This window comes from Haliotis cracherodii, unplaced genomic scaffold (assembly GCF_022045235.1).
Source record: "Haliotis cracherodii isolate W230 unplaced genomic scaffold, xgHalCrac1.p SCAF_3, whole genome shotgun sequence".
Taxonomy (NCBI): domain Eukaryota; kingdom Metazoa; phylum Mollusca; class Gastropoda; order Lepetellida; family Haliotidae; genus Haliotis; species Haliotis cracherodii.
In genome coordinates this window covers 39,682,242-39,695,243 of record NW_027266286.1, presented here as the reverse complement: position 1 = coordinate 39,695,243, position 13,002 = coordinate 39,682,242, and the positions used below count along the sequence as shown (strand labels likewise).

Genomic DNA, 13,002 nt, shown 5'->3' with positions numbered 1-13,002 from the left:
CGTCTACACCTCTACTAAGAATATCTGCAGCATTCAGTTTGGATGGTACGTATTTCCACTGACTGATGTTTGTATGCTCCTGTATGTATCCAATCCTATTTGCTACAAATGGCTTAAAACACCGACTCTGTCTTTTGATCCACCACAGTACGTTCTGGCTGTCTGACCATAGCGTTGCACGCTGCAAAGGTAATTCTAATGCCTTTGTTATAGCCAGTAACAGTCGTACACCCAGAACTGCCGCAAGCAGCTCCAATCGAGGCATACTAACTGCCTTTAGGGGAGCAACATGGCACTTGGAAGCAACTAGATAACTCGACTTTGTCTCATCTTCACGAGTGGTTACTAAATATACCACAGCTCCAAATGCTGCCTCTGAAGCATCTACAAATGTGTGCAACTTCATCTTTGAAGTATCTAAGCTAACCTCAAGCCCCCTTGGAATTTTAACAGAACACAACTTTTCAATTTCAAGGTACCAAGACCATGCTTTTTGTTCCAGATCTGGACTGAGGGTTTCATCCCAGTTAACACCGGATATCCACATTTCTTGCAGAAGAACCCTTGCCCTAATGATGAATGGACCTAAGAACCCAAGAGGATCAAACAGCTTAGCAGTTTCTATCAAGAAGTTCCTCTTAGTCATCTTGATATCCTGCTTTAAGGACATGAATGAAAATCTAAACTCATCTGATTCTGCATTCCACAGTAAGCCCAGTGCTTTTACAGATGGCAATTCACTCATTTGAATATTAATCTCTTTCAATCTATCCTCTTCTGGTATTTCTTGGAGAACTCGCACGGAATTGGAAACCCACTTACGAGCGTGCATACCTGCTGTACTCCACAGCTGTTGCAGCTGTTTGTAAAGCTCTATAGCTCTGCTATTTGTGTCAACGGAATCCATATTGTCATCCATATATGTTGACTTTTCCACGGTTGCTGCAGCCAATGGAAGTTCTTTCTCCATGGACTTAGCATGTTCTTGAGTGATATACTGAGCTAAAAAGGGGGAACAATTTAGTCCAAACACAACCTTTGAGAACTCAAACACATCTGGCTGTTTGTTCAGATCCATAGACCTCCAAAGAAACCTTAGATATGGACGGTCATCCTGAGCGACTTCAATTTGAAGGTACATATCAGCAATATCGCAAATGATTGCAACAGGATGTTTGCGAAAACGAAGCAAGATCTCAAATAGATCATTCTGGAGTTTTGGTCCTTGATGAATGGCATCATTTAAAGATATGCCTTTATTCTTTGCAGATGCGTCAAATACGATTCTTACCTTTGTTGTACTTCTGTCTGGTTTAATGACTGGAAAATGTGGTAAGTACCATTTACTTTGATCTATTTCAGTTTCAGGTACCTTTCTGATGTAACCTTTTTTCAGGTATTGTTCTATGACTTCATTGTAGGCTCCTGAAATGGTTTGATCCTTTGACAACTTCTTTTCCAAATTAAGAAGACGATTGTATGCCATGTCATAATTGTTTTTCAGATTCTCATGACCCTCCTTCCATGGAATGCCAACCTGATATTTGTCTGCTTTGTAAACAAGGGACTGTTCTACAGCCTTAACTGCATCATTCTCATCAATGCTTCTAATCGATGTCAAACCTGAAATGCTTTCAGACTCCCAAAATGAGTGAATCAAAGATTCAATATCTGTATCGGCGATTGCTTCTATTTCTGTATTTCTGATGAAGAAGGAACCTGCTACATGTGTTTTGTCTGAACCTGATACAGCACCAACACAGGTCCAACCTAAGGGTGTCAACCGAGCCACAGGCTCTCCTTGAGATCCACGGACCTCTTTAAGAGAGGAATGCAGCTCTAAATAATCCATACCTAACAGGATGTCAACTCTTGGACGAGAACTTACCTTTGGAAATTATATTTTCATAAAATGTGGCCATTCCTTGGCATGTTTTCGCCAATCAATGACTTCCATTCTACCTGTTACTTTGGTAGTTGTCAAAGCTGTGATGTTCATGTCAACGGAACCATCAGTACTTTCTAAGCCAATATCAATCAGCATACTATCAAATATTTCCTGTTTGTCATTGAGGACATTGACTGACACTTGCTGTGTCTGACCTTGAACACCAAGTTCTGCTGCTACATCCTCGTTGATGTAAGTATGCGTGCTGGCATCATCCAGCAAGGCATTAACCATCATTCTGTGCTGACCATTTTTAAGGATAACAGGAACTGTCCTAAGTGAAAGGTAATGACCTTCCTGCTTAGAAGTTGCCATGGTGATTGTTTCTGACCTACCTGCTTGTGGTGTTCTTGTTGTGGTATGTTTCATCTGTACATTACCACTGTCGGCCCTAGCACTGATTGTAACTTTGGTTTGATGATGAAATAACCTGTTATGATTTGCTTTACAACCATCAATCCCACACTTCAAAACTCTGCTACACGATCTTCCCAGATGACCGATATCAAGGCAACGAAAGCATAAACCTAACTGTTTTGCCCTTTCCCAGCGTTTAGGCAAGCCAATAGATTTAAACTCTATGCAATCAGAAATGTCATGATCTGCTTCATGACACACATGACATTGCCTTGCCCTAGTTTTATTGTGTGTGGTTGCAAATGTTCCTTTCTTAGAACTATCTCTCTTGTCTGTTGTCTTTGACCTATCAGCTATTCCATGTTTTACCTCTGAAGCTATCGTTTGGAACTCTGCTTCTTGCAGAATCCATTCCCTAAGCGTCTCAACAGACTCTTGTCGTTGGTGCTCAAATAACCATCTGTGGAACTGAGTAATCATAGGCTCATTCATTTTCTTAACAAGTAGTGAATACAAACATCCACTACCAAGTTCCTCTATTTTATCAGATTCCCTCAGACTGACTACAGCTACATCAAGCATGTCCGCAAATTTGTCCATATCCTTAGCATTCCCTAATCGTATTGGCTTGAAATTGTATATTTCTTCCAATTGCAATGCTACCTGGCGTCTCTTGCCGCCATATTTTCTGTCCAATCTCTCCAAGGCTACATCATAGACCGAAGCACTGTGACCTAGCCTTGCAACTATGTGTGCTGCTTCTCCAGAAAGGTACTGCTTCAATTGAAGAAGTTTATATTCATTGGTGGCTGGAGCTTTATCAACACATGTCATAAAAGCAGACTTCCAGCCTTCATATTCTCTGACATCGCCAGAAAATACTGGAATGGAAACTCTCCTCAATTGTTTCCACATGTCTTCACCTAAATTGTGTTGCCTAGATGACTTACCTGAAGTTGTATAACACCCTTTTGTGTTATCTGGGACTGGTGTCCGTTTCATATCCATATTTGACCTTTGTTGAAAATGACCTAAACTGAACGCAGCATGTTTGTAACCTTTGTTACTGATTTGTCCAGTGCCATCACTGTCCAAGTCTGCATCATGCAACAAACCTTTACAGTCAAGAGTTTCCATCTCCTTACTAGTTTTCTGAACTTTCTCTAGGTCACCAACCCAGTTGTAAGCTTCTAGTAATTCCACTATGAGACCTATAGCTTTGCTCTGCAGAAAACTTACCTGATCAATTAGACTCCGTATTGTCTTACGATCTGGTGACTCAAGTTCAACTAAATTCAACAATTTGTTCTTTGATTTTGTCAAAGCTGACTTTGTAATAGTTTTCTGATGCTTAAGTCTAGCTATTTTTAGCTCAAGCTCAGAAGTGTTCTGTTTTAGTCCAACGTCTGAAGAAGTGTACTGTTTCAGCGCTACGTCTGAAGAAGTATCCTTTTCTATTTCCGCCTTACTCGCAGACCCTAACTGCGACATACTGCTTGCATGTTACAATCAGCTATACCTAATGCTAAACTAACGAAAGCCTAATACAAAACTAAAATATTCTAACCAGAGAAACCACGCTCTGCTACCAAATGTTGCGCAGTGGAACTGAATATTTGAGCGTGGTTTAACTTAAAATGAAAACTAATCTAAACTTTGTATGACTTACCTTTTTTGAATGAATCCAGGAACTAAACGTGATAACCTAATATAAAACTATGAAGATCTATGAGGAACTAAACGTGATTACCTGTTATTATGTGAAGGAAAGATGAATCAACCTCAAATGAAAGAAACTAAATGTTAATTCTAACAGTTACTCCTAAGGGAGTCTTAACACTGTCTAACACTGTCTAACGCCATGTCTAACGCCATCTAACCAACGAACTCTCTAACGAACTCTGACCAACTAACTAACTGATGCGCGCTACCGCCTTATATTTGCTCACATCCTCACATTTCACGTGCAGTCACAGCCATACGTTGGTGTGTTCAGGCGATGCGATCGTTATGCATCGGGTGTGTTTTGAAGAACATATTCTTTATTTAAAACTAACACGAGTGCACGTGAAGCGCGATCTATAGGCTCCGGGTGCGTTTTGGAGCACATTTTTAATGAACAGACATGTCTTCAGAACACCGGTATTTTAGTGAACCTGTCGCCGGTAGGAGACGGCTCGTCTAGGTAGAAGGCAACCTTGATCGCCTGCCAATGGAGCCATTCTACGACCGTCTTCATGATCCGTGTGATGAAGTCTTCCCCTTACCGGTAGCTCGTCAAAGGTAGTAGACTCCGAAGACGGTGACGGCGGGGGGAGGGACCTCACTACCTCCCCCGCTGGCTCGCTGTCGACAGCATAGCAAGCGGTTGTGGCTGGTGACGAACAGCAGTGTCCATGGATCCCCAATGCCTGTCTACTAAAAGAATCTTGGAGGGCGCTGGTTTCTTGAAGAGTAGCCCCCAATCCAAGTCCCTACTCATGGGTGACGAAAACAGCATGCCATAGATCGAACAGGTGGTTTGCTGAAACTCTGCCCCGGCAGAGCAGAGGCAAGTACTGGTCCATATCATGAGCCATGGCTCTGAAGACATCAGGAGGAGAAGACTGAAGAGACTGCGGCGTATCTCCAACCTTAAAGCTAGCACACGTCGGTTTGTCATCATCTTTTGATAACTCAGGCAGAAAAGTGAGATAGCCAAGCCATAGCCAGTCTGTCGTCACAATCCATCGTCGACGTCGATTGTGTAGATGTAGATGAAGGTACTGGTGTACTGGTCGATGGTCCATGGACCTCCGACGTAGTCATATCCTTCTTGATCAACGCCTTCGAGGCGAGTACCGTCGTCGTGATCTGGCCTATCAAAACCGGGTCGATATGAAAGTGAGACGAAGGTGACGATCGATCATTATCTCTACGACGCTGATCTCCCAAAAACTCCCTCTAGAGCGTCGCACGTCCCCGTGGGGATGAGGGCTACGATCTCTAACTGTAGAAGTACTACGATCACCATTGTAGTTATCGTCCGCATCGAACTCCCGACGACCTCGAAGGCGACGAACGTCCTCGTGTCGTTTACAGTCTCTCGACGAGGCACTTGACCTGTCGCCCCTGGAACAACTTGTAGAGTGGGATCTGTGTTCATTGTCGACCTATCGTCGTTGGTAGGACGAGAGACGGACTGACTGGGGACCGTAGTCACCTCATGGTCCTCGTCACGAGCCGGTCCCGTCGCAACGGGGGTGGCTGAGTGACGCTCTCGATCAACCGATTGACGAAGATCAGTCGTGCGGGTAGTATCATCAGCAGGCGAACGGTCACGTGTCTTGTCAAAAACATAAGTTGACCGGGGCGGGTCGTTATCAAATGATTTCTTGGGTGTGGCCGATGCGCCACCCCCAGGGCCAGATGTAGAGGCTGCCGAGTCCAGGGATCCACCCGATGACCTACTCTGCTTGTAGCGCTGGTCAGGAGCCCGCTTCGCCAACGCACGAAGATCCCAATTAAAGTTTATTAAAGTGAACACATTCTTTACAACGTTTATCCCACGAACACGTTGAAAATCCGTCCTTAATAATGCAGGAAGGACAATACTTGTGAGGATCTACTTTAGACAGTATACTTTGACACGAGGCAGAAACGCCCGACACGTTGCCACGTATATAATCAAGTCAAACAGTGAAACACGTGTTGAACACAAACAATGGATTACCAAGGATTACATTCCAGGAGTCTACAGGTAAGACATATTATTATTAGTGTATTAGAACAACAACTGTAGACACACGATAAGTACTAGTAGAATACAAACTAGCAGTCTATCGCGAAAGTCCTTCTCGAGCGACCAGCTCAGAGGCGCGCTGAGAGATTTGTGACATGTCATAGGGAGGTGCGTGCGCAACCAGACGGAAACAAGTTTATTGTTTACATTCCAGCTTCTGGCTTCCTTTTAACGTGCGACTAGAGGTATGAGGTATCCATTTGTACGACTGAAAACAGACTAAAACATATAGAATGGTTTATGAGTTATGCTCCGGAAACGAACCCAACCCTCACAGAACCTAAGTCCATCTTGTTGCCATGGAAATGGAAAAAATAAAAATTTCTAAAATTTCTAAAATTTCTAAATAGCAAAAGGCACCAGTTCAGCATGTACTTGACAGACCTGCAAAATTTCATGAAAAAATATTGAACGGTTTCTGAGTTATGCTCCGGAAATGAAACGTGATGGACATATGTACGTACGGACGGACAGAGGCAGTCGGTCCGTCTCTAGTAACATTGTGATACAAAGACTAACAGATAAAGAACAGTGTTGTATGGAGATATACAGTGATATACTTACATACACAGCCATATACAGAGATATGATATCAGTAGTGTAGCGGAGACCTACCTCACTTGGTTTGATAACAGTCTGTTCATCTGCATACTTTGCCCAGGGTCCTAGGTAGCCATCAATATCTGCTGGGTCTCTATTCTTTTCTTTTTTTCGTTTTTCACCAGCACTTGGTTTTACTTCAAATACTGTAATGCCTGCAGGTATTGTGGATTAGGATAATGAACAACTTACTAATTTGACAACATCCATGAAATATCATATAGAATAGTTTTCTTATAAAGGATACAAGATTATGTGACAACCAACATCATAAAATTAGTAAAATCTAATTTCTTTTTATATTTGTATAATTATCCTGCATTACTCCTTAATGCATTTAAAAGCAAAGCAAAAATATTGAAAATTGGTAAGTAATTGATTGATCTTGCGAGGTATACAGACCGGAAATGATTTCGGATCTGAGTGCGAGGTTTCTGATCAATTTAGCTGGCTATTATAGTATTAAATGTGACCAGTCTCAACATTTCATATTCGAGCACTACTAAATGATTCAGCTTGGAAGATGAAGTTGTCATAAATCCATCAACGAGACCAACAGATGTTGATATTATTCTTCAGAAATCTTCTTTTCAAATGTATCCCTCTCAAAAGACTCCCTTTCACAAAATAACAAGCATGAAGTACTCACATCCCCCGCCAATATGACATGTCGGGGGTGTGCAATGCAATAGCTCCTGTGAACTATGTTCACTGGGCCTTTTTGTAAATGGCCTAATGGCAGCACTAAAAAAAAGTTATTACTGGTGTTGTTTTTTCATCTGCAGTTTATGATAGAATATGTTACTGAATTTGTAATGAGTAAGGATGAGACATATGGACAAACAACTTCTTTATTACAATTAGGAGCGATGGTTTCGGTGTAGGTTCTAACACCGTTATCAAGCAAGTGAAGTACAGAGTTTGGTTGACAAGAATATATATTGTTTATACAGTTGATTAGGTTTAAGATCCGTTACACTGTTGTATTTGTAATGAGTTGTGTTTCTGTATGAAGTTAGTCAGTGAATGCAACAAATGTGTCCATGACACTTTTGGAGGAACATACACTCAAGCAATGCAGAACTAACCGACAAGAAAGGAAATGAATTCAATACTGTGAGATGACATTATGTGCCAAGTTTGGTAAAGAAATATAGTACGGTTTTCCAGATCTGCTCCGGCAACGAGGACTACTGCCATTTTCAGTCTAAATCAAAGTCGTTGCCATGGAAACTCGAAAAATAATTTGTTTAAAAATCCCGAACTATCAAAAGGCACCAGTTCACCACTAGACCTAACTATGTGCCAAGTATAGTGAAGAAATATAGCAACGTTTTCAAGATCTGCTCCGGAAACGAGGACTACCACCATTTTCAGTCTAAATCAAAGTCGTTGCCCTGGAAACTCGAAAAATAACTTTTTTTAAAAATCCCAAACTATCAAAAGACGCCAGTTCACCACTAGACCTATCAATGTGCAAAATATTGTGAAGAAAAATGTTACGGTTTTCAAGATCTGCTCCGGAAACGAGGACTACCGCCATTTTCAGTCTAAATCAAAGTCGTTGCCATGGAAACTCGAAATTTTTTTTTTTTTAAAATCCCAAACTATCAAAAGGCACCAGTTCACCACAAGACCTATCTATGTGCCAAGTATGGTGACGAAATATAGTACGTTTTTCAAGATCTGCTCCGGAAACGAAATGTGACGGCCGGACGGAAGGACGGACGGCACCCATTCCAATATCCCCCTTCCACTTCTTGGCGGGGGATAATAATGTGTCATAAAATAAATTGCCTATATACAGACATGAAGCAAGGTTTCCGGGTCTAGATTTTCGAAACAATCTTACATAAGATTTAACTTAACAATTCACGTTCAAATATAAGATAGTGTGACAGTAATGGGTGGACAAGAAAAAGAAAGGACTGAAGTTGACCTGGGACACCTGATCTTTAACATTTCGCGTCTGCAGAAACCTGTTCCAAAGTCTGCAATCACAGACTGAGACACATCGAACACATGGACTACTTGTCGCTGAGTTCAACCAGTTTGAAGCATAACAATAGGCCTTAGGTGTTCATCATGTTGTAAATGATGCAATGCCAATCTGATCACAACTACCGTACTGCATTAAACCAAGGGTAGAGAGCTTATAACTTACGATAATCCTAACTCTACCATCTGGATTTTTTAAAATCTGGAGCCAGATCTGTTCATTTCCTTGAACAATCACTGACTGCTAGCCTAACTGTCCTCAACAATAGTTGACATTGACAACAGAGAATGTGTTTTCAAAAGATGATAAAACCATGATAATGTCCTAATGTCATATACATGATATATCTCTTGCAAAAGGTTCATAAGTGTAAAAAAAACATTTATTCATTGACAGATGAATATCAGTTATGTACAACGAAACAAGGCAATCAAAGCATCAGCTAAGAATTATGATGTGAATATGTTGATAGGCAGATAATATTGATCTAATTTGTGGCTATCTGTCTACTTGAATGAAATTGTCTTGGTCAAGAGAGTCAAGTGATCTAGTTCATGTACAGTCAAGTCTTGTTTATCCGACATTCGTTAATCCGACAATCAGCTTTATCTGACACTAATGATGGGAACTGATTAAATCAGTGCTATTTAGACCAGTTAATCCGACAGTCTCTCACTCCGACAGCCCGTGTTTTGATGCGAGACGAATCTGCTGGTAGCTGCATATTACAACGGCTGCAGAGATAAACTTGCTTAACAATAAACAATTAATGCTTTGAATAAAGAAAACAGGAAAAATCACATGCTTAGATTACCTCAATCTTATTAAAATCAGATTCAAGTTCTCGCTATCGACAAGGACATCCCATTACAGGTCACGTCAGAACAACCTTTTGCGAACTATGACGTACCAATGAAATGACCAACAGGAAGTCGACGTTAGCCACAGTCCGTAACCGTTGTTTTGTGTTAAACTTTAGAAAACATATTCCGCCAACAATGTAACATAACAATATAAATATTTATTTTATATTTTTTATTACTTGTTTATCTATTATATAGTTGCCCGATTTTCGATCACAAATATTGATACTACTAAGTTTCGTTTATCCGACATACTCGTTAATCCGACATAATCATATGCAACCATCGATGTCGTATTAACGGGACTTGACTGTATATAGTTATGTGCAATTTCTACTAACTGATCCTAGTTATCAGGGGATGAATAATACATATTGCAGGATTCAACCTGGACATAATGAGTGATTCTGTGAGTGAGTTGGGTTTAACACCGCTTCTAACAGTATTCCAGTTACATCACAGTATGTCAGCTTGATGTGGGAGGAAAGCCCGAAGTGGTGCAGTTCTCAGACGTTTAACACTTTGGTGAAACCAACAAGCACGGGTATAGTGCTGACAAACCTAGAAACATAATCGTGGCAAACCGGGATTCAAACCCACAATCATAGGTTTCTGGCGTGCCCAAGGGACGCAACTCTATACAGCGAATTGCAGCGCCTTAGACGACTGGGCCACCCATGCCCTTCTGGACATAATGAAGGTATCAGGCTATCCAGAGTTTATAGTTTAGTGGAGTTGGCTTATCATGAGTTGATTATCAACAATTAACGAGAGTGATTAAAAGTTATTAAGCTGCAGTCAGCAGTATTCCAGCTGTATCATGGTGGCCAGACAACATGGACAAATCTGTGGTGGATATGATGAGGAACATTCCACACAGTGAGATGACCAAGTCTTCCAATTAACCAAGTCACTGAGCCTGACCACCTACCTAATCCCATACACAGGGGGACAGTTCTATACCGGAATCCACCTGTACCACAGGAACATGTTTGATGTCTGAACATACCCTTGTTATCCTCTGCAGCTGTGTTGTCCCCGACGACCTTGTCAACTTCAGTCTGGTCGTTACTGGGATCAAGGGCATAACCTGGTATAAAAGAAACAACAAAGCTTTATAATATCATTCACATTCATGATGACAAGTATCGCAAATAAATATGGGACTTATACATATATATAATGAACATCAAGTGACATCATCCTAGTGTTTTTACGGGGCCTTGTTTTCATAGAATAACCTCTTAGGAGGGACTTCCTACAGAATATGCCTGTCCCAGGGGAAGACTCCAGGTCTATGATCTTATCTACATAACACAAATTACAATGCTTTCTTGAGGAAATGTGGAGAATGATGTAAAATCAAGTCACAGTATGTTACTAATATTTCAGTGGGATCAAACTTGCAACATTTGCACTGGTAACCAAGTGCATAAACCACAAGGCTACAGAGGTGCTGAGAAATCACAACACTTTTAAGAGTCTGTTTTTCAAGTACATGAATGCCAGCATGGTATACATTACTTCTGCTTCCTAGGCTTCATGGAAAGTTATTGGAAATGTTAAATTGTTGATATGTTATTTCAGATTTTTCTTTAGGTTTATAAGTCAGATAAAACACTTCCCCATTGGGTTTGGGTGAGAATGGGTTGTGTCTACATTCTCAACCAAACATTTTGTTGTACTGTCCACCTAACATATACAATAACATGTACCATCAGGACCATGTGTTTAGAGGCTAGTCCATGTCAAATATGACGTATATTTCAATAATGTCACTTTTCACCTGTAACAAATCAAAGAGTCATTCAGGACTGCAGTGAAATATATCACTTTTACAGTACCAGTATTCTGAAGCAAATGATAATGTTATTTTCGTATGTTCCTGTAATCAGGCATATAATTCACTTGCATATACAAATAGTCCACATGCATGTTGCAGCTGTCATGCATGTCTCACTCTCAACACTTGGGAATTACATGTGTGTACAATGCATACCGTAACTTGTGAATGTTCTGCGCTGATTTTCAAACTGAAAGTCACTGACATGAGCAGGTTCTGTGTAACCTGACAACATGTTCCGATTGGATTGAAACTGCCGCGTCTTAAATGGGTGAAGTGGGCCAACCTAAAACATCAGAGAGTCCTCAAACTGATTTCAGTAGATCATGGTAAACATAGCATTTGAACTGTGGATACATATCAATCAGATATTACACAATCAGAACCAATAGCATATTGTTATTAAGCCTGTCAACAATTTGTCATATTCAGTATCATTGATGGGGTGTTTGACACACATGAAAATGCATGAGTTTAGAAATGTTACAACAATATTACATTATTTCAAAGAAATTACCTGGGGTGCATACATGTCTTCATATTTGAGGTTGTGCTTGACTTCTTTAACATTGATGTCCAGTAGCCTGCTGTTTCCATCATACTTGTAACAGAGAGAGAAGGGAAGTCAGTGGCATGCTTAAGTAATAGACCAAAGCAATACAAAACCATCAAATATGCGAGTGATGATTACCATGACTTCAGCAAGATTGTGTGAAATTGGGTGTCAGTGAGATTGGTCTAAGGACTGTATAACATTTATCCATGCACACTCTTGAGGCCATGCCTATGCCTTCCTCTTTTCTTACTATGAATGATCCAAGAAGTTGTGGTGCTTAATTCTAAAGCTGGTCTCAAAATCAAACCAAAGATATTTCTTTAATCTACACCTCATCTTGAAGACAATTCATTATTCTCTTCAACTCTGAGTTCAAACCTGACTTATTAATCACACACAGTAAGGTATCAACTTGGACATCAACGGACCATCTCTTCAAGGCAAGAATGTCCAATAGCCTATATATAAAAGTCTAGCTTTCACCCTACCCCTTTCAAACCAACTTTTCTTAGCTTGATTGCAGAGCCGTCCTTTGTAGAGCATGAGATGTGCCCCTGGCGATGTAAGCGCAATATCCAATCAGATCGCTGTTCTTTTTTTAATGACTTCACAAAGATGGCGACTGCTATAGGTAATGACACAAACGACCAGATAACGTAAAAAGAACATCCCTGACAAACAAAATGACAAATTACCTTGATTACATCAGTAAACATGGTAAAGATACTAATTACTGTTGCTCTTACAATAATGGAGGCTCACAGACAACAGTATAAAGTAACACTTCACATCAGATGAAACTGTGATTCAATTGGTGAAGGATCAACTTAATGTTGCCAGCTTGAAGCTAAGCTAATTTGCCAACACCCTACCATGAGATCATGGTTGCGGTCACAAATAATTAGTGCTCATTTACCAAGTCATCCGCACCAGATTGTTAACCTTTAAGGACATGTCAAGTAGCCATTTTCTCCACTAAACTTGAAAACTGATAACAATTAAGAGTTATCAAAGATACTTTGGATTCAATAATACTATACCCTAACTAAAAACTA

The 13,002-nt window shown here is 40.5% G+C and overlaps 1 protein-coding gene across 1 annotated transcript in view; it reads right to left on the bottom strand.

Annotated features, from left to right (window-relative positions):
* Positions 1 to 13,002, bottom strand: part of LOC139473827 (pre-mRNA-processing factor 17-like) — a 47,925-nt gene that overhangs the window by 34,298 nt on the left and 625 nt on the right. Inside the window, exons 2-5 of the mRNA XM_071256589.1 lie at positions 11,909 to 11,992; positions 11,548 to 11,677; positions 10,558 to 10,638; positions 6,702 to 6,841 (exon numbers count right to left, since the gene is read on the bottom strand). Coding sequence (XP_071112690.1) covers positions 6,702 to 6,841; positions 10,558 to 10,638; positions 11,548 to 11,677; positions 11,909 to 11,992 — 435 coding nt within the window. The remainder of the gene's footprint in view (positions 1 to 6,701; positions 6,842 to 10,557; positions 10,639 to 11,547; positions 11,678 to 11,908; positions 11,993 to 13,002) is intronic.